Here is a 21,169-nt window from a genome sequence, read left to right as displayed (position 1 = left end):
TGTCAAATTTTTCTTTCTGTTGTGTACTTTTAAAATTCCAAATTATAGAGTGAGGATATACTGAGTAGGAAACTCACCAAATTGGTGTAAGGAGAGAGAACAAAGATGAAAGAAATGGCTTTTGATAATTGAAAAGTAACTAAGTTAGTATCAATGATCTTGCTCCTCAGTGACCTTGGGGGAAATTAGATTAGGTCTTTCATTTTACTCATGCCTACAGTAAATCTGTTTAGCCCAAACGATAATACTGGAAGGTAATTTGATTTATGGCAAGGGAGGCTGAAAAGAGTTGAGGTAATACATGGAACACATGCATAGAAGTTTCCCTGATAGAAATCCACAAAAGAAAGAAGCTGGAGACAAGTATGTGTTATATCCTAAAACCGTAGTTGGAAAGTACTTCTTTAGGCTGGTTCTGTTAAACCTATAGCACTAACATTCTAGTCTACATATAGTGAGATTATAACTAATTCACCTATAGAAGCAAACAATGCTAGTTCTGGCTTTATTAAATTGAATTTGTTTAGCACTTTAAGAAAACATTCCTAGTAGCCAAGATATGTGTTCCCAAAAAGGAGAAAAAATAGAACAATGACTTTTCATTTTGGGTCAGGGAAAGACAAGGCATGCTAGATAATGAATTGACAAAGCAAAGTGTGAACATGTTTCTTGGGCCAAGAGTGGTGCTTAGTTAGTAGAAAATAGATTAAAAGAACAATTTTTCATAACTTTGCAAGTTCTTAGCCTTTCAAAGAATTTTTTTTTTTTAGTTTTTTTTTTTTCAAAGAATTTTTTGCCCCAAAAGCCATTAACAAAGTTGTACCTAATATCCACAGTTCATCTTAAGATTTTTTCTACTCTCTGTAATCCATTCTCAATGCAATGCGGAGGAGAGGTAGAAATGAAAACAAGTAATGGCTCCTCTGTGTGGCTACTATTATGAGAAGAACGAGGAATTTATGTCAAACCTAAGAAGACTTATTTCACTCTAGAAAATCAACCTTTAATTTCCACCCTCCTAACTTCAATCAATGTAAGTCTGGACCTGTTACAACAAAAAATTGCAGTATATCTAAAAGATTAAAAAGTTCTAGTCAGTATTTTGCTTATTTCAGTCAATTTAATATATATCAAAATCTGAGTAGAAACCAAATGATGTGGATTATTCCCTATAGCAGAGATAGTCAAACCTGGCTGCTCATTAGAATCAGCTGAGGATTTTTAAATAAATAAATATTTCTTAAAAAAAAAAAAAAAAGTTTCAGACTCTACTGAACCAGAATCTCCAAAGTCCTGACTCTATTTTCAACAGCTTCCAGGCGATTTCTGATAAAAGTGGTACACAGACTGGCATTTAAGAAATATTTCCTCCGAGTACACTGTAATAGAATGTGTACTATGACAAATATTTTTGAATTGGAAAGGGAAAGTTTTTGTTTTTCTGTGTCAATCTGAAAACTTAATCCTGAAATTAAAAGGTCAACTTCAGGTAGTTGTGTATTTGTAAGGATACTGTGAAGGCAGGTTTATATGTATCATATTCCACATTGGCCAGGCTCTTGGCAATCATCTGGGTAGTCACCTTCTTTTGACGCAGAAAAATCTTCATCCGTGGCTTCATGTACAGAATACCACAAAACGCCTATGGAACAGAACGGTGAAGGGAAAGTTATTATGTGATACTGCAAATTCTGCTGACATCCACATAAAACACTGCTACCAACTGATATCTATGCTGGGCAAAGCTTTGGCTCCGTTTCTACACCTTATTATACTACGTAAACTACCACACTAAAGTACTGCTGACTATATTATCTAAACTGTCTCAATGGAGACAATAAAAAGGAATACTAGCGCAAGGCTGGAAGGTTGTCATCTCTGTATAACTAAAAGAAGATCTTGTTCTATAATATTTTCAGGTTATTGGAAATCTTACCTCTCATTATTGAAAAACCATTCTGACTTACCCTTAAAGAATATTCTGTTTCTGGCAGCTCAGAGGTAACATCGCCAGTCACTTTATCTTCTGTGTGAAAGTCTGATACCAGGATGTCATATTGATCTGTATCAAAGTCCAATTCAGACTTTCCATCTTTATTTCTGGGGAAAAGAGACAAGTACCAATCTAACAAAAACTGGCTCCAAAGCACAAAAAAATGCACTAGAAGCCCAAGAGAAAAGAAATAATATGACCCAAAATTCAGGTATCTGTTTCTTTCCCTGACTACCAGTACAAAGGAACTACAAACTACTTAGCAGAGGATCACAAAATACTTAAGGGTATTCCCATTCTAAACAAATCTACTCTTTCATAGAGGTGATGATGCCACATTCATAAGGAAATAAAAAGAATGTGGAATGTCTATGATCTGATAAATCAAATGGATGCCAGCTATCCTCAAAGTGGGATCTTAAAATAGACAGAAGCTTTCTGGGTATTGTGAGTAAGTCACTCAACATCATTTTCCCCAACTGAATGAATCAAAACCTAGTTCTACTAACTTCAGACTAATAAGAGACTAAGATCTCTCCAGATCTAATCCTATTTCTTAAAAGGAAAAAAGACTGTTATAAAAACAGCATATATTTACTAGTCCTCTAGAATACCATTTATATAATTACCATTTAAACATAATGGTACTAATATTCCTTTCATAAAGACCTTCCTTCTTCCCATAATCTTTTGGGGCCACTTAGTTGTGATCCATTCCAAGACCCTGAGCTATATCACTAACCACTGCCAGGGGAAAAAGGTTAAGACCCATCTTTATTCCTGGAAAAAAATCTCAAATGACAGGTTTTAGAGAAAACGTTTATATCAAAACAATAGTTCCCAAAATTTGTTCGGTGGAACAGTAGTCTCTCAAGATACTCCCAAGAAGAAATAAATACATAAAAGTTGTATGGCCAAATAAAATAGAGAAATAATTCTCAGCCTTCAGAGTCACCTTGAGCTCTAGTGATAACTCTGCTTCATACTTCAGGCTCTGTAAGCTCAGAGCTGCTGTGCTGAAAATGTAGCTCCTTTTATAGGGCTGCACCAGAGTCATTATGATCTGTTGTCTGCATCATGCCCATGTCAATGTACAGTAACATATTACAGATTTTCCAGAATAATCCTGATTCTCACTACCCCACCCAACTCCAGTACATATGCCCTGAGAAGATTCTCTGTCCTCCTTGTCCCTTACCTTCCCCATCTAAGGAAAAAAGGTCTGTAGAAACATTTTTTGAGAGACAGGGTCTTGCTGTATTGCCCAGGCTGGAGTGCAGTGGCATGATCATAGCTCACTGTGGCCTCCAACTTCTGGGCTCAAGCAATTCTCCCACCTCAGCCTCCCAAGGGCTAGGATTAGAGGTGTGAGCCACCACCCAATCCGAAGAAATACTTTGTAAAAATTGATTGGGAAATACTGCATACTATATTGCTCTTTTACATATTTTCAATGCACATTGGCATATGAAAGAACTCTAGGACTCTGAGAAGTCCTACAGTAGAGCAGCACGGTAAACATTTAGTCAGCTTTTCCCAAATTTATTTGACCATGTAATCCTTTATTTATACAGGTTGAGTATCCCTTAACTGAAATGCTTGGAACCAGAAGTGTTTTGGATCCTTTTGGATTTTGAAATATTTGCATTATACTTAGTGGTTGAGCATTCCAATCTAAAAATACAAAATCCTAAATGCTCCAATGATCATTTCCTTTGAGTTGTCATATCTGTGCTCAAAATGTTTTAGATTTTGTAGAATTTCAGATTTTAGATTTTTGGATTAAAGTCAACCTGTATAACACCTAGTACCATATACATAACTGGGAAATGATGTACAAAGAAAAAGTTCTGTTTAAGATATGAAAATCACTGGAAATACCTTGAAAATTCTTTGTAATACAAATTATGTTACTTGAGGTTTTCTCAGCAGGATACAATGACCAATTTGAGAGTCACACTTTTTTTCTTTTTAATTGTTAAGTACAGTACTCTCTATATAAACCAGCATAGTTTTATTTGTTATACCCAGGTAAAAAAAAATGGGAAAAAATACTTCACCTAAGGAGAAAAGGATGAATAAATATATCTGATAATTTTTCTGTTAAACATATCAGTCTTACCTCTATTTTATATTAGAGGTTTTTAGGAGTTTTTTTTTTTTTTTAGTGTTTAGGTGTTAATCCATTCTTAAGTGTATTCCATTAGACATGCTAAGATTAAACAAATGAAATAGCATAGAGTATTTCCAGATTGTTTTATTAATTTTGAAGACATGATCTTAACCTAGTCTCATTATAGTCATATTCATCTGCTTCAAAGATTTTTCTACTATTTTTTTTTTAGGAGACAGGGTCTCACCTTGTTGCCAAACTGGTTTCAAACTCCTGGCCTCAAGTGATCCTCCTGCCTTGGCCTCCCAAAGTACTGGAATTATAGGTGTGAGCCACCATGCCTGGCCAGATTTTTCTACTTCTAATCCACTGAAAGCACTAATACAGAAGTCCTTATTTTATAAAGATCTTACTCTTTCTCATACTTCATTGTCATTGTCTATTAGGCAAAATAACTATCAATTGCCAAACTTAAAACAGTGCCTATTGGCCAAGCATGGTGACTCACACCAATAATCCTAGCACTTTGGGAGGCCGAGGTGAGTGGATCACTTGAGGTCAAGAGTACAAGACCAGCCTGGCCAACATGGCAAAACCCCATCTCAACAAAAAATATAAAACTTTGCCAGACATGGTGCACATCTGTAATCCCAGCTACTCAAGTGGCTGAGGCATGAGAATCGCTTGAACCAAGACACGAGATTCACTTGAATCCTGGAAGTGAAGGTTACAGTGAGCCTAGTTTGTACCACTGCACTCCAGCCTGAGCAAGAGAGACTCTGTCTCAAAAAAATGCCCATGAATATGAAATAGATATTTATAAAGGATTCTGAGGAACTCAGAATATGTTAAACTGTCTTAATTATCTGTGGCAATAGCTTCAGGATATGTGTATTTCCACCTTAAACATGCCACATTTTACCAACAAGAACCACAATCTCAAACAGAACTCTGCTTTTCTAAGACAAAGTTACATACAAGTATACAATGGGATAGAAATGTATACCAAAATTTATCTACTTTGCTTCTCTAAAAAGAGTTGTTAAAATGTGCTAGGCCAGGCGCAGTGGTTCACACCTGTAATCCCAATAATTTGGGAGGCTGAGGAGGGAATATCGCTTGAAGCCAGGTGTTTGAGACCAGCCTGGGTAACATATGAGATCCTGTCTTTTTATAAAAATTTAACAAGTTAAAATTAAATAAAAATGTGTTTCATCATACTACCTTTGCTTATTACAATCTATCACCCTTGGAGTACTGTACCTGCGGATGTTCCAAATGAGAACACGAGTGCCTTTTTTGCCTGGGATGGCATCAAACTGGGCCAGCAGGTCATTTTCACTGTTGAAAATGGAATAGTTCAAGATGGCTTCTAGGCTGGGCAATGAATCTTCAGTAATCATCATTTTTTGTAAAACCAAATATAGTCAAAGAAAATATCTTAGGATGCTACTGAGAAGGAAATCTGCCCTTTGGGTTGCATGTTTAGACAAAACTATAGACATAAAGCACGCATATTACTGCTATAGAAGGAGGAAAGGTGAAAAATGGAGAAAGGTTGCAGAGACAAGCTCCAAAATCAGTTGCCCCTGCAGAATATAACTTCAAAGATATAATGTAAACAAAGTCTTAAATTTAAAAGAAAAGATCAAAGGCTGATTTTTTTAAACTTCTTTGGAAGCAATATGTTAAAACCTTATTGCTATACTCTTCCAGTCAAGACAACCAGGGGTCTAACAGAAGCAACAGCAGTGCAGATATAGGGAAATGAACTATTCTGCTATTATATAAGGTGATAAATAGTATGTTTCTAGGAGTATCAGTGCAAATGTAGCTATCCTTAGGAAAAAAAAGGAAGGTCCGGGTAACTTCACCATGGGGTGGTGGCAGAGCAGAGACATGCTATATAGATCAAACTGTGTAACAATGACAATTTCAGTATAGCAAAAACATTTCTAAGCTTCTGTCAATGGTCCACATATTTTTAAAATATTTAATAGAGAAAAATCCCAGTTAAATTTAAGACATTTGAATACCTCTTTAAACACTTCTGATAGTTAGATTTGACCTGAAGAGGTTCCTATCGAAACATTCAGATTAGACTAATTTTTAACCATCATTCTCCACTTCCAGAAAGGATATTGTTTTGCTGGTTGAAAGGAACAATTGGTACAATAACTGCCTGGGCCTGGACACATTCCAGATAGGTCTGCGATAGAAGTCCAACAGTGAGAGTACCCCCATTCTTGGTGAAGACAAGGGCGTCCTTTCCTAGCCGCATGGAGCCTGACTTGAAACCATTACCAAAGACCCCAATGGGACACTGGCTCTTCTTTATTACTTTATCTGTAAAGCCAAAGCTGCAATTACACAAGAAAAGAACACATGAGAAAAAAGAAATTGGAAAGGTAAAAAGCATCCTAAGGTGACAGGCAGAATGTTTGGCCTACAAATAAAGAACACTTGTAAAAAGTCCCTCCTTTTTTATTCCTTTTGGTATTTATGGGCAAAATTATTAAGTTAAAAACACAGGAAATTTCTATGGGGTAATGGGGCTAATTTTCCTGTGTGGTTTGTGTGTACATACATCGCTCCATTACGTTAGAGTCACACTTTATAAATGTAAAAAAGGGCCCCTTTTCACCAGCTAACATAGCTGGAGAAGGTCTTGGGCAGCTGCCTTTCTTGTCTACATAAAACAGCTCTGATTGCTATAGAAGTAAAGTTAGGGTAAGGTGAAAAGGGTAGTTATCTAGAGAAGGTAACAAAAGTTCCAGATAGTGTCATTGGTCAGAGGTACTACATTAGGCATCTCCTAACCTGTTTATATCATCCTCTAGAAATCTGAAAGTCAGGGATCATATATCTTGACAATTTCAACTCTCCACTCAAAGGATAACCCTTCCAATTCTTACCCTCTGTTCCATCTGCTGGGACAGTTCACTGGAATGTAGCCAAGGGATAAAAATAGGTAGTTCTGCCTCTGAATATCAGCAAACAGCTGCAGTATAAAGTCTCTCTTGCTCTATTAAGGACCTTTCAGTTAGGCACCTCAACAATCTCTGTAGCCCCTTTTGATCAGCTTAATTTAAAAGCAGAACCTTTCCCTTTCTTGCGTTTTCCATTCAGGTACACACCAAAATAATAGAACCTTAAAAATTAAAAATTAAATGATTATCTTCCTTTAATATGTTCCCTCACCATCAATAAAACTAATTTTAAGGATTATTTCTCAGGATGAGAAGGAAAAATAAAGAGAATTTCTTCTGTCTAACTTACAGTTAGACAGAAGAAATAAGTTCTGGTGTTCCATAGCAGACCAGGGTGACTATAATTAGCAATAATACATCATATATTTCAAAGTAGCTAGAAAAGAGGACTTCCAATGTTACCAACATATAGATACATTCTCAAAGTGATGGAAACCCCAAACACCCTCACTAGATCATTACACATTCTATGCATGTATAAAGTATTCACATGTACCCCATAAATATATAAAATATTAGGTATCAGTAAAAGAAAAAAATCACACTTAAAAGGATTGTTTCTCTCCAGATTGACTAATTTTACAATGTTGTGTACCACTCATTCAATAAATATTTAAACTAAGCACCTACTATGTGCCATGCATTGGGCTAAGCACTAAAGACATAATTTCTAATAAAAGAGATATGATTCTTGCCTTCAGAGTTTACAGTCTAATACAGATTAGGTACTTCTCAACATCAATAAAATAGATACTCTGAGCAGACCATGACTAAGCAGCCTGATCTTTAACAATTTTATTCTTTTGAGCATGGAGAGCTAAGATATCTGATTTCTACTTCCTGAAGGGTGTGGTTTTGAAAGGGGACCACCTTTTAATTTTCTATTTCAAAGCATTATACAATAATACCATATGTCATCCTAAAGTCATCCTAGAATAGATACTTTATAGGAGCTATGCTTATCCCACAAATAAATCTAGTGATAGAAAAAGGTAATTTTCATGGCAGTAGTCCTCTGGAAAAAAAAAAGAACGTCCAGTTTCTATTGCCTATGGGCCTTAGTATTCCAGGATATATACTTATAATAGTAAGATTCAGCCATTCCCATTCTTCTTGTGGAAGAATAGGCTTTTTTAAAAAATAGGTTTGTCATGAGGATTAAACTATATACTGTATCCAAAATACATTAAGTACAAAGTAGTATTCATACACTAATTTTAAACTAATGCTAAAAGTCATTCTGATAGTTGTCATGTTCTATCCCCTACTCCTACTTCAGACCTAAGGTCACACCTAAAATTCAGGGCTCTTCATAAATAGTAATGTCACCCACCACTGCAAATCAATTTGCTTGGTTAACTTGACTTTAACTTTCTCTTATACCACAAAATCTTCAATTAGGTGATCAAGGGAAAGTGTTGAAAATAGGGAGTTTATGACTCCCTTAACTTTTTTAGCCTCTTCTACCATTTATTACCTCTTTTTACCTTTGTAAGTATGAACCCTCACTGTTCATTTGGGGAGACCAAATGTTGATACAAGATTGAGAAGATAAGTAGTAGTGCAAGGCTAGAACCAGAATGGAAAAGGATAAGAATAATGAGAAGAGAGGAGCTGTAAACTCTGGATTTTTGTTGTTACTATGTTTCACTTAACTCCTCCTGTATGCTCTTTTATTCCACCTAAGTTCCCATGTTAGGCATTCTATTTAAATGCAAATTGGCAGAATGAATGCCAGGTACCAATCAAATAACTACCTAATATAAAAGCCCTCACCACACTTAATAATAGAATTGTAGGAAGAAATTAGATAGTTTGCTATAGCTCAGTAATAATTTTCCACAGAGCTAACTAACTTGGCTTAGGTGGTTTCCATTTGCTAAGTCAGTCCTGCTCTATCCTCTCGTGTAAGAGACAACACTGTTTACACATCAAGGTGGCTTGAATACCAGCACTTTTAGTGGAATCCAAAAATACAGCAGCTTGCTCTGCAGTATCTTAAAATGTCAAGAATCCAGAATCCAGACAGGTAAATTCAAATTGGAACTCTGCCATGATACGTGTTTACCTATGTAACAAACCTTCACGTGTACCTCCAAACCTAACATAAAAGTTAAGAAAAGTAATAAATAAATAAATAAATAAATAGGTACTATGACCAATGAAACAAACCTTAGCAAAATCCATGGGCACATAAGGGCAGGCACTGCTATTTCCTAGTTAATATTGGTGATTTAATATGCAATATAAAAGAATCAGAGGCTGCTAAGCAGACTGTTATTCTCCAGCTACTGTTTTAGAAGAATACACCTGCTAGGAAGCACACTTCTGAGCACAGGTAGCAAATATATTCTGTGGTTCTGTGGCTGTTTATAGCCTTTGAACTTTGCAAGAGGTTTTCCACCTTGCTGAAAAAAAGCAGCTGAATATACAGACTAACTGAACCACACACTATCCCCAGAAGCTAAAGATAATTAGTTATGGTACTTAAAGGAAAATTTTTTTTTGAGACAGAGTCTGGCTGTTGCCCAGGATGGAGTACAGTGGTGCGATCTCGGCTGACTGCAGCCTCCACCTCCCAGGTTCAAGCGATTCTCCTGCCTCAGCCTCCTGAGTAGCTGAGACTACAGGTGCACGCCACCATGCCCAGCAAATTTTTTGTATTTTTATTAGAGACAGGGTTTCATCATGTTAGCCAGGATGGTCTCGACCTCCTGACCTCACGATCCACCCGCCTTGGCCTCCCAAAGTGCTGGTATTACAGGCGTGAGCCACCATATCCAGCCCAAAGGAATTTCATAATAGGTTTTTCCTTTTTATTTTCATGCAATTCTGTGTTTATGGAAGAAACTGTTGCTACAGTTACACAACTATTTTATCAGCCTGAAAATAGAGTTGCATAAAGAGTTGGAAAGTGTGGACAGGGTAACAACAAATGTTAGAGGTCAAACAGAACTTCAGTAGGCTTAATAATTTTGCATAATTGCTTCTTTTTTTTTCCAAATACAAAAGTAATATGTCTTCAAATGAAAAACAGAAAATATCATATACCTAATAATTTTCAAAGCTACTTCTAAAATTTCATTATTTAAAAAGAAATTATAATAAGTAAAACCCTTCACTAGAAGTTAGGATTAGACTAAAGGATCTCTTTTATTTTTACTTATTTATTTATTTTTGAGACAAGGTCTCTGTCTTTTGCCCAGGCTGGAGTGCAATGGCACAATCTCAGCTCACTGCAACCTCCGCCTCCTGGGTTCAGGGGATCCTCCCACCTCAGCCTCCCGACTAGCAGGGACTACAGGTGTATGCCAAAATGTTCACCTAATTTTTGTATTTTTTGCAAGGGGGCAGCTGCCCTATGTTGCCAAGGCAGGTTTCGAACTCCTGGACTCAAGCGATCCTTGCCTGTCTTGGCTTTTGGAAGTGCTAGAATTACAGGCATGAGCCACCATGCTTGGCCTTAAATGATCTCTTTTAAATAAACAGTGTCCTTGCCAGGCGTGGTGGGGGCCAAGGCAGGTGGATCACTTCAAGTCAGGAGATCAAGACCAGCCTGGCCAACATGATGAAACCCCGTCTCTACTAAAAATACAAAAATTAGCCAGACATGATGGTTCCTGCCTGTAATCCCAGCTATTCAGGAGACTGAGGCAAGAGAATTGCTGGAACCCAGGAGGCAGAGGTTGCAGTGAGCCAAGATCGCACCACTGCACTCCAGCCTGGGCAACAGAGCCAGACTCTGTAAAAAAAAAAAAAAAAAAAAAAAATGCCCTGTTATGTTATCTGCTCTCAAAGAAACTGTGCTCTTCCTTCATAGCACTTACCACTGGGTGGAACAGCCTATTCAGTTATATTACTAGTCAATTTTGTTCTTTCTCACTAAACTGGCGACCAAGAATCATGTCTATCTGGTTCACCACTTTATCTCCAGTGCCTTGCTCACAGGTGCTCAATAAGAATTTGTTGAATGAATAAATGAATGAATCTGCAACAAAAATTGTGCAATTATTTTGAAACCATTCTCCTCCTCCCTTCTACCTTATAACTATAACCAGCTTTCACAGATGTAGCTCCAAAAATAAAATGGAAGATCAGATTTGCTGGGCCCACTATTCAACAACCATGTCAATGGGATGAGGTATGATGGGACGGAGTCATTAAGAAAATAAGCAATTTTGGATAGGTGCAGTGGTTCATGCCTGTGATCCCAGCACTTTGGGAGGCTGAGGTGGGTGGATCACTTGAGGTCAGGAGTTCAAGACTAGCCTGGACAATGTGGCAAAACCCCATCTCTACTAAAAATACAAAAAAAAAAAATTAGCCAGGCGTGGTGGTACATGCCTGTAACCCCAGCTACTCAAGAAGCTGAGGCATGAGGATCATTTGAACACAGGAGACCAGGGGTGCAGTGAGCCAAGATCATACCACTGTACTCCATCCTGGGTGATGGAGTCAGACTGTCTCAAAAAAATAAAAAACAAAAGAAGATAAGTAATTTTTAGAGGAAAAACAACCAACTAGTATACATAGAATTGAACATATAAATGCTTTGGTTCTGTTCCATCTAAAATTGTATTTTTTTTTATAATATTAACTTCTGAATATAAAACTGATGTCATAAGCTGAAGGATTAGGCCAACTCTCTACTTTCACTAACATACTGGTCACAATTCTTGTTTCACTTTTAGGGGTTTTCCTCAAATAATCTTCTAATTAGGAGGATATGAGACACAAGGTATACAGACTGTTGAGTGGTAAAACGCAACCATGTACTTCGCCCAAATTTCATTTTTGTTTCTTTGATGGATCAAAGGGATTTCCCTACAAACAGAGTAATTGATTTAGAATACAGACAAGAGTAACTATAATCACATGAATTTGTTTTCCATTTTTATAGTTCAGAGCTTTTTCCTTCCTCCACAGCACTCCTCTATTGTTACTTGTGCTTTGCACACTCTAGTTCAGGAAGCCACAGGGAGAGTAATCAACCTCATCTGCTAAAAAGGAAGAGAGAAGGAAGGAGTTGAAGAAACACTCATCTTCCACTGAGTGGTATGTGAAGATGATATAGTACAAACTTATGTTCTCAACTACAAATTTTTAAAAGTGATTAAGTGAACTGAGAGTGGCAACAGAAATCTAGCAGCAGCTTCAACAGTTAGAAAAGAGAATTTCCTAAGTTTGTGATTCTACTGCAAAACCTTTAAAGAGTATGTGTCTGAATGCCTTCCATTTATTTTGCACAGTTTGATTATAACCAGCCGCCTTCATGGTTCTAATCCATAAATCATCCCAACTCCAATACTTCTGGTTTAAGAGTGGGTTTAGGTTAATATAAATTGGAGATGGTCTCAGACAAGTGAAGACCTCTGGGTCTTTATATTGCTGTTCTCTTTGCTTAAACTGTCATCCCTTGCTCCCTGCCCCTTTACTCGGTTAAACTGTACTCACCCTTGGATCTCAGCTTAAATATCATTTCTTCCAGGAGACTTTTCCTAACCTCTAAGATCAGACTGGGTTCCTCCGATGATTTGTCTCAAGCATTATCTACCTTCTTATCATTATGCTTACAGCTTTTTATTGATTACATATTTAATTGTCTGAATTGCCAGCTAGGCTGAAAGCTCTGTGAGGACAGGAACAGTATTTGTTTCATACTCAGTGCCCTGGCACATAAGAGATGCTTAATAAATATTTGTTGAATTAACAAAAGGAAAGCAAAATATTAATGAAAATTATGAAGGCTTAAATAGGGTACATGAACTTAAGGCAAGGAAAAGACAATGAAGACATTTTTACCTGAGCATTCGGTGTAGTTTATGAGGTGTCATCCCACATCCATCATCGGTAAATGTCAAACAAGATTTATTCTTGACCTCCTCAACATCTATAAAGACCGTCCTGGCAGATACATCTGGATCTACAGCATTATCTGCAAAAGGTAGAAATCTGTGATATTAGATCCCCTTTTCCAATATTCTATTAAAATCTCTAGTTCAGTGACTCCAAGACATAGAAAATACCCTTTGTTTTCCTCATTTGGATGTCCCGAAAGGTATCAGGGAGCATTAATGGTAGTGTACTTACTAAATTATAGAGAACAACAGACAAAATGGCAGATTTAGTTCTAAAGCTGATTTCCAGATTTCACATGACTAATCTGCAATCTGCCTTTCCACCTTCAAACTTCAGGGTCTTTGGAGAAAGTATTAATAACACTTGCATATACAAAGCATTTTGCTCCATTTTTATCTGATTATTTCTTGCCTTTTAGCCCCTTTACTGTTTATGTACACATACAGTAAACAGTGGCTATGGAGAAAAGCTGAAGGAGCAATTTTGGTAAAAGATGATGCATGTTACACACATTACAGTTTATTTGTGATCATTTTATTTTCTTCATTCTTACATCACCTCCTCTATTAAAGAACACAGACAGTACTGCCATTCCTGTTTATAGCCTAAGAGGAACTGAAAGAGTTAGAGTTTAAAATTAAAAGACTTAATTGCCTGCCTAGATCTTAGTGATGGTAGCAAGCATACTTAGAGAGAAGAAGTGATTTTTGCTTAGGTATTTTGTAATAATTTTAAAGGTAAGGCTGTCCACCCTTAGGAAATGGAGAACACGGAATTAAAGTAGAAAAAATACATAGGTTCACGATTCCTCCTGAATTATGTCTTCACAATGGGTTAATTAAGACTCCAAAGATATCAAATATTGCCATAGTCGAACAATTGTGTCATGTCCATAACCCCAATGGGTGCCACTATCTAGCTGCCACATCTTTTTGCCACAGGCACCGGTTTACATAATTGTCAATCACTGACAAACATGGCTCGCTGGCTGCAATTGAGGGGCAGTTTGTACAATAGGTTCCTTAATGGTTCCTATGTCTACTAAGCTCTTTGAGCAAGACAGAGTCCTTCCCTTCCACCCTCTTCCCTTTCCCTGGAATCCTGTACTGATTTTAGTGATACCACATAGCTAAGCTGAAACAGCCAGGTTAAGTCATGACCACAGACTCATTCCATTACTACTGATCAAATCATGTCATTTCTTCACCAGAAACACCCCTTACAATCAAGAGAAGTATTACACATATGCAAAACACCCATTTTTATAATACAATTAAAAATATCAGTTACAGCCACTTGGATAATGTGGACTGTCCATCAAATAAAACAAAACACAGATAAATTTCAAGGACCATAATGGTATTACCAGAGTCATTGATAAAACTGTCTCTGACTGTAACCAAAAAAGTCTTAAGAGCAGTACAGCATCACCAATAGCACAGAAGAGGGTTAACAGGTCTGGTATAGTCAATCTTAAGGCCCCAAGGGAAAGTTTATTTTATATAAGTAGCAGCTACTTTTTTATTATTTTTATTCATATAATAGTTGTACATATTTATAGAATATAATGGAATGTTTTGATACACTTATATAATGTGTAATGACCAAATCAGGATAATTAGCATATTCATGACCTCAAACATTTATCATTTCTTTTTTGGGAACATTCAAAATCTATTCTTCTAGCTATTTGAAAATATACAGTTAATTGTTATTAATTATAGCCATCCTACAGTGCTATAAAACACTAGAACTTATTTCTCCTATCTTAGTTGTAATTTTGCATCTATTAACCAACCTCTAGCTATCCCCCTCCCACCTCTCCCAGCTTTTAGTAACTACTATTCCATTCTCTACTTCTAAGATTATTGCAATAACCTCCAAACTAGTCTTATAAATCCATATATATCTCTCTTTCAATTTTATACACTTCTGCAAGATTAACTTTCCTGAAGCACAGCTCTAATCATGACATTCCTCTGCTCAGAAAACTTCTGGCTAAAAAGCCAAATACTGGAGCTTCCCAGTCACACCCTGATCCCAGATAACCTTTTTAACCTCATCCCTAGTTGGTATTTCCAGTAAAAAGACCTGTGTTTAAGTCCTGGATCTGCTACCTAGTACTTTTTTAGTTTCTACATAGAAGTGAGAACATTCCACATAGTTTGCCTTCTGTGCCTGGCATATTTAATTAACATAATGTCCTTCAAGTTTATCCATGTTGCTGCAAATGACAGTATTTCCTTCTTTTTGTGACTGAATAGTATTCTACTGTGTCTATATGCCACATTTTCTTTATCCATTCTTCTGCTGATGGATGATGCAGTCAATCTTTAAGAACCAGGTAGGGCCTAGGGCCCATATAATGTGGGAAGACAAGTGGGCTAACTTTTGGCAAGATTTACAAGTCTGTCATGTAATGCCAGCTTTATCAGAAACTGAGTTCTTTACTTTGTAAAAGGCAGCAGTATTTTTCTTTAACTAACGGATTCAGCATTATATAGCTGCCTACACTGTTTCAGGAACCTTTACTTGGCAAGCAGGCCATGAATTGTGTTGATACTAATCAGACACTCCTGCTGGCAGACAACCAAAGGCACTGCAAATGATGATACAACTTGTCAATCAACTGGACATCATTTATACACTGAAAACTTTGGACATAGAGGGATTTTTTTCTAACACTTTGTGAACATTCACCATTCAAACATACAACATGTATCAATTGCTACTACATGTTTATCCAATGGCGCATTCAGCAAATTAGCTCAAAGACCTCTCACAAAATCACCCCAATTCTTTTCCTCTTTACTGCAAGTTTTGCCCAAACCTTACTAGGTACTTTTTTTTTTTTTTTTACAGGAACACACCAAATAGTTTTAACACAGGCACTTCAGGAGTTACAAGGTAGCTGCCAGAAGCAGCCCGACATTTTATCTCCTTGGCTGGAAGCTCATGGAATACAAGGGGGAGGGGGCATGCAAGAGGCTAGTGTCAGCTGGAGCAGTAGGGAAAGAGATCAGTACAGCAGCACCAGCAAGCACGGTTTTGTACTTACTTTCAGTTTTACATGGCCTTTCACTCGGTCTCAGCAAATGAAATTACAATAATAACAAGGCTGGCCTCAATAAATGAACATATGATAACAAGGCACCGATCTGGAGGCTGGTTTCAATACTACTTGTTGCTGCTTAAACCTCCAAAAATTTACCAATATATGGCATATGCTATTTGATCCCAGAAAACCTATCTTCTCCCCTTTATAGCCCATCCAGACTATAAACAGGTAGCACAATGAGAGAACCTTACTCCTCTCCCCCTGCCCACCTCTTAGGTGAGAAATGTACTATCAGATCCTGGAATGTCTTCGTTCCCTAACCTGGCCACACAATCCCATGTGCTACCAGATCGCAAGGAGATTTCTCTCTCCTAACCTGGCTCATGCTATCTCTTTGTGGGAGGACCCCATCTCTATCTTCCCCTTCCTCTCATATCTCATCAGCATCAAGGAGTCAATGAGAAACTATTCCATGACAGCCTCTCAGGAGAGACAGGATGGCAAGTGGTAGACAGCTTTGAGGTAGTGCTTCTCAAGCCTCTTATCCTTTTCTGTTTCATAGCATCACAGGGCTCCTATCTCCCCTGTTCCAGGAGGATGGCCTTCAGGTGGTTACCTGCAAGACTGCCAAGGGTGGAGCTAGTGTCCTACAGAAATCCTGCGTGTATCTAAAAGTATTCTAGCCTAAAGTAAGCTAATCACCTTTTGTCAGAAGCCTATTCTTCCTTTGTTATAAACACACACACAAGGTAAGCATTGAAGAGACCACAAATTTGAAATTTAAGTCATTTTCTTATCCCTCCCTCTCCCTTACCCTATATATCACTAGAATCTCAAATAACCTAATTACTCTATTTCCATTGTCAGTCTCTTACCAAGTTTATTTCCTCTCATCTGGATTATTGAAATAACCTCCTAAGTAGTAATATAAATCTATATCACTTTCTCAAATCCGTATCTCTCTCTCTTTCAATTTTATACACTTCTGCAAGATTAACTTTCCTGAAGCACAGCTCTGATCATGACATTCCCCTGCTCAGAAAACTTCAGGCTAAAAAGCCAAATATTGGAGCTTCCCAGTCACATTCTGATCCCAGATGACTGTTTTCATCGTTAATTAGTATCTGGAGTAAAAAGGCCTGTGTTTGAGTCCTGGATCTGCTACTTAGTATACATGTAACCTTGAAAAAGTCAATTAAATTTTCTGAACCTCTTTTTCTTCACCTGCAGGATGAAAACAAATAATAATGTTTACTTCAAAGGGTAATGTTAAAAAGTTACTTGTGAAAGCTGTTTGTAAACTTTTTAAGTACCTATCGTTTTTCACTATTTGTGAACCCCATTCTCTAATTAAACTCCACTCAATATTCTTCATGCCTTTGTTCAAGCAGTTGTTCCTTTTGCCTGGAATGCCTCCCCGCCCCATATCCACATGTCCCAATCCTTCAAATCTCAGCTCAAATGTCACCTCCCCTACAAAGCCTTTCCTAACCTTCCTCTTCCTGATAAACTGGAAGCCATTCCTCCTTCCTCTGAACTCCCACAGCACTTGTTTTTATCTTTGCTTATGTATCACTTTCTATTTTGTTGTTATACAAAGCATAAACCTTCTGTACATGTTTTATCTCCCCTACTAGAAGAGTGAATTTATGTTGTATTCATTTTTGTGCCTACCACAGTGGCTTTGCGCACAGTGGGTGCTCAATAAGTATTTACCAAATGAATTATTCACTAGAAAATTAATGTCTACGTGGAGGAAATGATTGAAGAAAAACCTAAAATGAAAGCTTTGGATTGCCAGTTAACACTTTGCTCTCTCTTTTCCCTATTATTTTTACAAATAGTAGTGATTTGGTCTTAAAATCTGTGTTTGTATACGTGTATGCATAATACATACACATACTTGAACTCAAACTGGATGTCTTAGATCCCACCTACGTTCCTTAAGGTAATGCTTATAGCCAAAACCACACATATTCAAATTACAAATTGAAAGCTCATTAAATCACCTGGAAGGTACAGTAAACAGCACAGCACAGGTGTATCACGTTCTGCACCGTGCCAACCACGAGAGAACAAGACATTTCAGTTTCCCATACCCCATGATGTAAATCCTTACTTTTTGCTCCCTTTTGTCTTTCTTGCAAATTACATACTTAAGATTGTATTCAGTTCTGCAGAGGTTCAGTGCACAGCCCCAAGGCACAGTACCAAACCTCAAAGATAGAGTCCCTCTGCTCTAGGGTTCCAAACATATCAATTCCACTTTTTGCCTTTCACCTTCTAATTAAATTATACATACTGTAAAGCATTCCGTGTGCTGGTTAAACTAATCATTGAAGTTATTCTTATCACCCTTCTAAATAAGTTTTCTATTTCCTGCTACCCACTGACTTCTTACCCAAGATAAGTCTCATGGCTTGGCCACAGCAATTGCTTAAGTAGAGGCTGGGGTTCATTTGGGGAGCTTTGAAAACATTGTCAAGAGTGTTCTGTGCGACCTCGCCCATAAATACTTCTTCCTTTTTCGATTTTCAAAGCATGTATAATTCTCTCTGTATGCTGCTGAGTTTTGTGCCTTTCTTCTTTGCTTTCCACACAGTAGCACACTACCACAAAAACTGGTGTACTTGGCTTGAAGAGATCAACTGAAAACGCTTTAAAAGCAAACACCGGTGGAGCAAGAGGTTAAGTCCTCGATATTCATTCCAGCGGTGTGAGGGCGCTCGTGGACCACGGACCCAGCCCTCCGCAGTAGCTGGAAGCCAAATGCACTCGTGTCATCTCTTAAGAGATGTCCCATCATTCCTAACTTTCTTGTCTCAAAAGTTAAGGAATTCCGCTTTCCAGACCTTTCCCCAGGACCCGCCTCGGTCCTCTACAACGCCCCTTTGCTAGCTGGGCATCCTCCGTCCGTCGCCAGCCCCTGCAGAGCACAGTTGCCTCGGGGCCCGAGATTTTTATGCATCTCCTTTTGATTACTAACTAAGCTACCCTAAAGTGCCCAATACATCACGAGCCAGAGAGAAAAACCACGCTTTTTTAACGCTTCGGACACACCTCGTTTCCTCCGTTTTATGAGCGGAATCTCGTCCTTGGCGAGAGAGCCATCCCCCTCCTCCGCCAGTGGAGCCCGGGCCGGTTCCGAGGCCCCCACCCCAGTCCCCGCCCGCCCCGCGCGGCTCTGCGCATTCCTCCCGCGTCCGCGGCACCACGCTGGCACCACTGCCTCGGGCGAACATGGCCAGGCCCGCCCTCGCCACTCACCTAGCAGCTCCGCGATGGCACTGAAGGGTCGCGTGTGGCTGCTGGAGTTGCTCTGGAGGTAGCGGGGGCTCATCTGGGGGCGAGAGAAGGTCCCGTCCCGTGTGAGGCCTCGGCCCGCCGTGCCCTCCCCGCGCGCCTCCCGCAGCCCAGGGACCCGCGCGCGCGTCCGCCCCCTCGGGCCCCCGACCTACCGTGCTCAGGCGGATCCCGAAGGCCTGCGGGCCCCCGCCGGGCCGGGCCACTCCGCAGCCCGGTGCGCCAGGGCCAGCGGGGGCCCCTCGGCACAGGAACATTTTTTTGGCCGCCACGGTACTTGTCTGCTGCCGCCGGACCCCTGGCCCGGTAGTCCAGGACTAGCCCTCGCTCACTCGCACTCGCAGCTGGCGGCGACCGTCCCAGACCGGCCCTCCCTCGCTCCCACTCGCAGCTGGCGGAGGCGGGGCGCGCTCCAGCCACCTGTCCCGGGCGGGAGGGGTGAGGCCGGCTGAGCCAGGCGGCGGCTCCGCCCTGTCAGCACCTCTCCCGACCCGGCGACTGCCCAGGCTGCCTCAGGACCGTACAGAAATATGGCGACCTCCTGACAGCCGCTCCTTGATCCCCGCCCCTAATGAATTCTTGGCGTTTGCCATAGGCCAGGCAGCCGAGCGGGAAAGCTCGGGGGGTGGGCGGTTACGAGGTTGGGGGGGCGCGTGGGGAGGAGCGGGAATGAAGCAAGAGGAGGGAGAGCATGTATGGGATTTCTGGAACCTAGTCCCGCTTAGGCTGCATGACTAACAGGCAAGATAAGACAAGTCTTTCAAGTTCTAAAGACTGCAGTGTTGCTATCTGGGAAGATAGCAAGCTCTCCTGATGGGAAAACATTCTGTCTACTCTGCCTAAAATGCCTCCAGAAGCACCCAGAACTTTCTGGAAGGCAATTCGCAAACTGTCTCCAAAGTCTTGCTAGCATGCAGGGACGGTGCTTCTAAAAGGAGAAATTGGATTCACTTAAATACTGCCAAGTAGGGGATTGGTCAAATTATGAAGTATGCATAAAATGAAGCACCATGCAGTTCTTAAAGACCATGTTTGTAGATGAGTATCTGTTGATGTAGAAAAACATTCAAGAAGGAATTAAAAAAAAGAAGTTACAACATATTGTGGAACACATGATACCTTTTTTATTGGAAAAACAAGTATATATGTGGGCATATGTACATATACATGTATGCATCTGCACATACACACACACTCACACACTGAAAACCACTTGATATACACCAAGATGCTATTTCTGGGTTTGGAACTAGACAATTTTCCCTTTTTTCTTATCTGTATTTTCTAATATACTATAAATATATATTGATTATAGAAAAAAACATATTCTTTAAAAAATATATGTAACATTCTCTGGCATGAATAAACCATAATTTATTTGACCATTCCTTTATGTTAATTTAAGTTGTCCTCCTTTTTAAATTTTGACAATACAAAAAATGCTCCTTCACACACACAGGTCATTAATTTCTGGTACTGTTATCTCTATAGAATGAATTCCAAAAGATGAGATTGCTGGATCTAATAGCATGTGCATGGTTTAATCTTAATAAATACTGTAAGATATTTGCCTTCTCAGCAACAATCAGCTATTTTTCCATGTTCATAGCACTAGATGGTCCCAATCTTTCAACTTTGTGACAGTCTTTTGAATAAAAACTAGTATCTCGTTATTGTTTTATTTTGCATTTTCCTGACTATCAGTGAGGTTGAATATTCTTTAAAATGTTTAGTATACATTTGCCTCTCCGCTTTTATCAATGTCTGTCTATGGCCTTTGGGCATCATTTTTTACCCCCATTGGGTGCTTTACATTTGTCTGTTTTTTAGTTATCTTTTCTTCAATTTTTTTA

At 38.9% G+C, this 21,169-nt stretch overlaps 1 protein-coding gene across 3 annotated transcripts in view; it reads right to left on the bottom strand.

Annotated features, from left to right (window-relative positions):
* Positions 1-19,843, bottom strand: part of MORC4 (MORC family CW-type zinc finger 4) — a 52,881-nt gene extending 33,038 nt beyond the window's left edge. For 2 of the 3 annotated variants that reach the window (XM_032250911.1, XM_032250912.1), the window contains exons 1-7: positions 19,472-19,843; positions 19,281-19,353; positions 12,899-13,031; positions 6,249-6,466; positions 5,370-5,517; positions 1,968-2,100; positions 1,514-1,642 (exon numbers count right to left, since the gene is read on the bottom strand). In XM_032250911.1, coding sequence (XP_032106802.1) covers positions 1,514-1,642; positions 1,968-2,100; positions 5,370-5,517; positions 6,249-6,466; positions 12,899-13,031; positions 19,281-19,353; positions 19,472-19,573 — 936 coding nt within the window. In that variant the 5' untranslated portion in view covers positions 19,574-19,843. Of the gene's footprint in view, positions 1-1,513; positions 1,643-1,967; positions 2,162-5,369; positions 5,518-6,248; positions 6,467-12,898; positions 13,032-19,280; positions 19,354-19,471 lie in introns of those variants that run through there. The other variant, XM_032250913.1, reaches the window with a different exon arrangement.
* Positions 19,844-21,169: the final 1,326 nt, after the last annotated feature.

This window comes from Sapajus apella, unplaced genomic scaffold (assembly GCF_009761245.1).
Source record: "Sapajus apella isolate SASKATOON/1434 unplaced genomic scaffold, GSC_monkey_1.0 scaffold73, whole genome shotgun sequence".
Lineage (NCBI taxonomy): Eukaryota > Metazoa > Chordata > Mammalia > Primates > Cebidae > Sapajus > Sapajus apella.
Note: the sequence above shows the minus strand (reverse complement) of the source record. Positions and strands in the feature narration are given on the sequence as shown.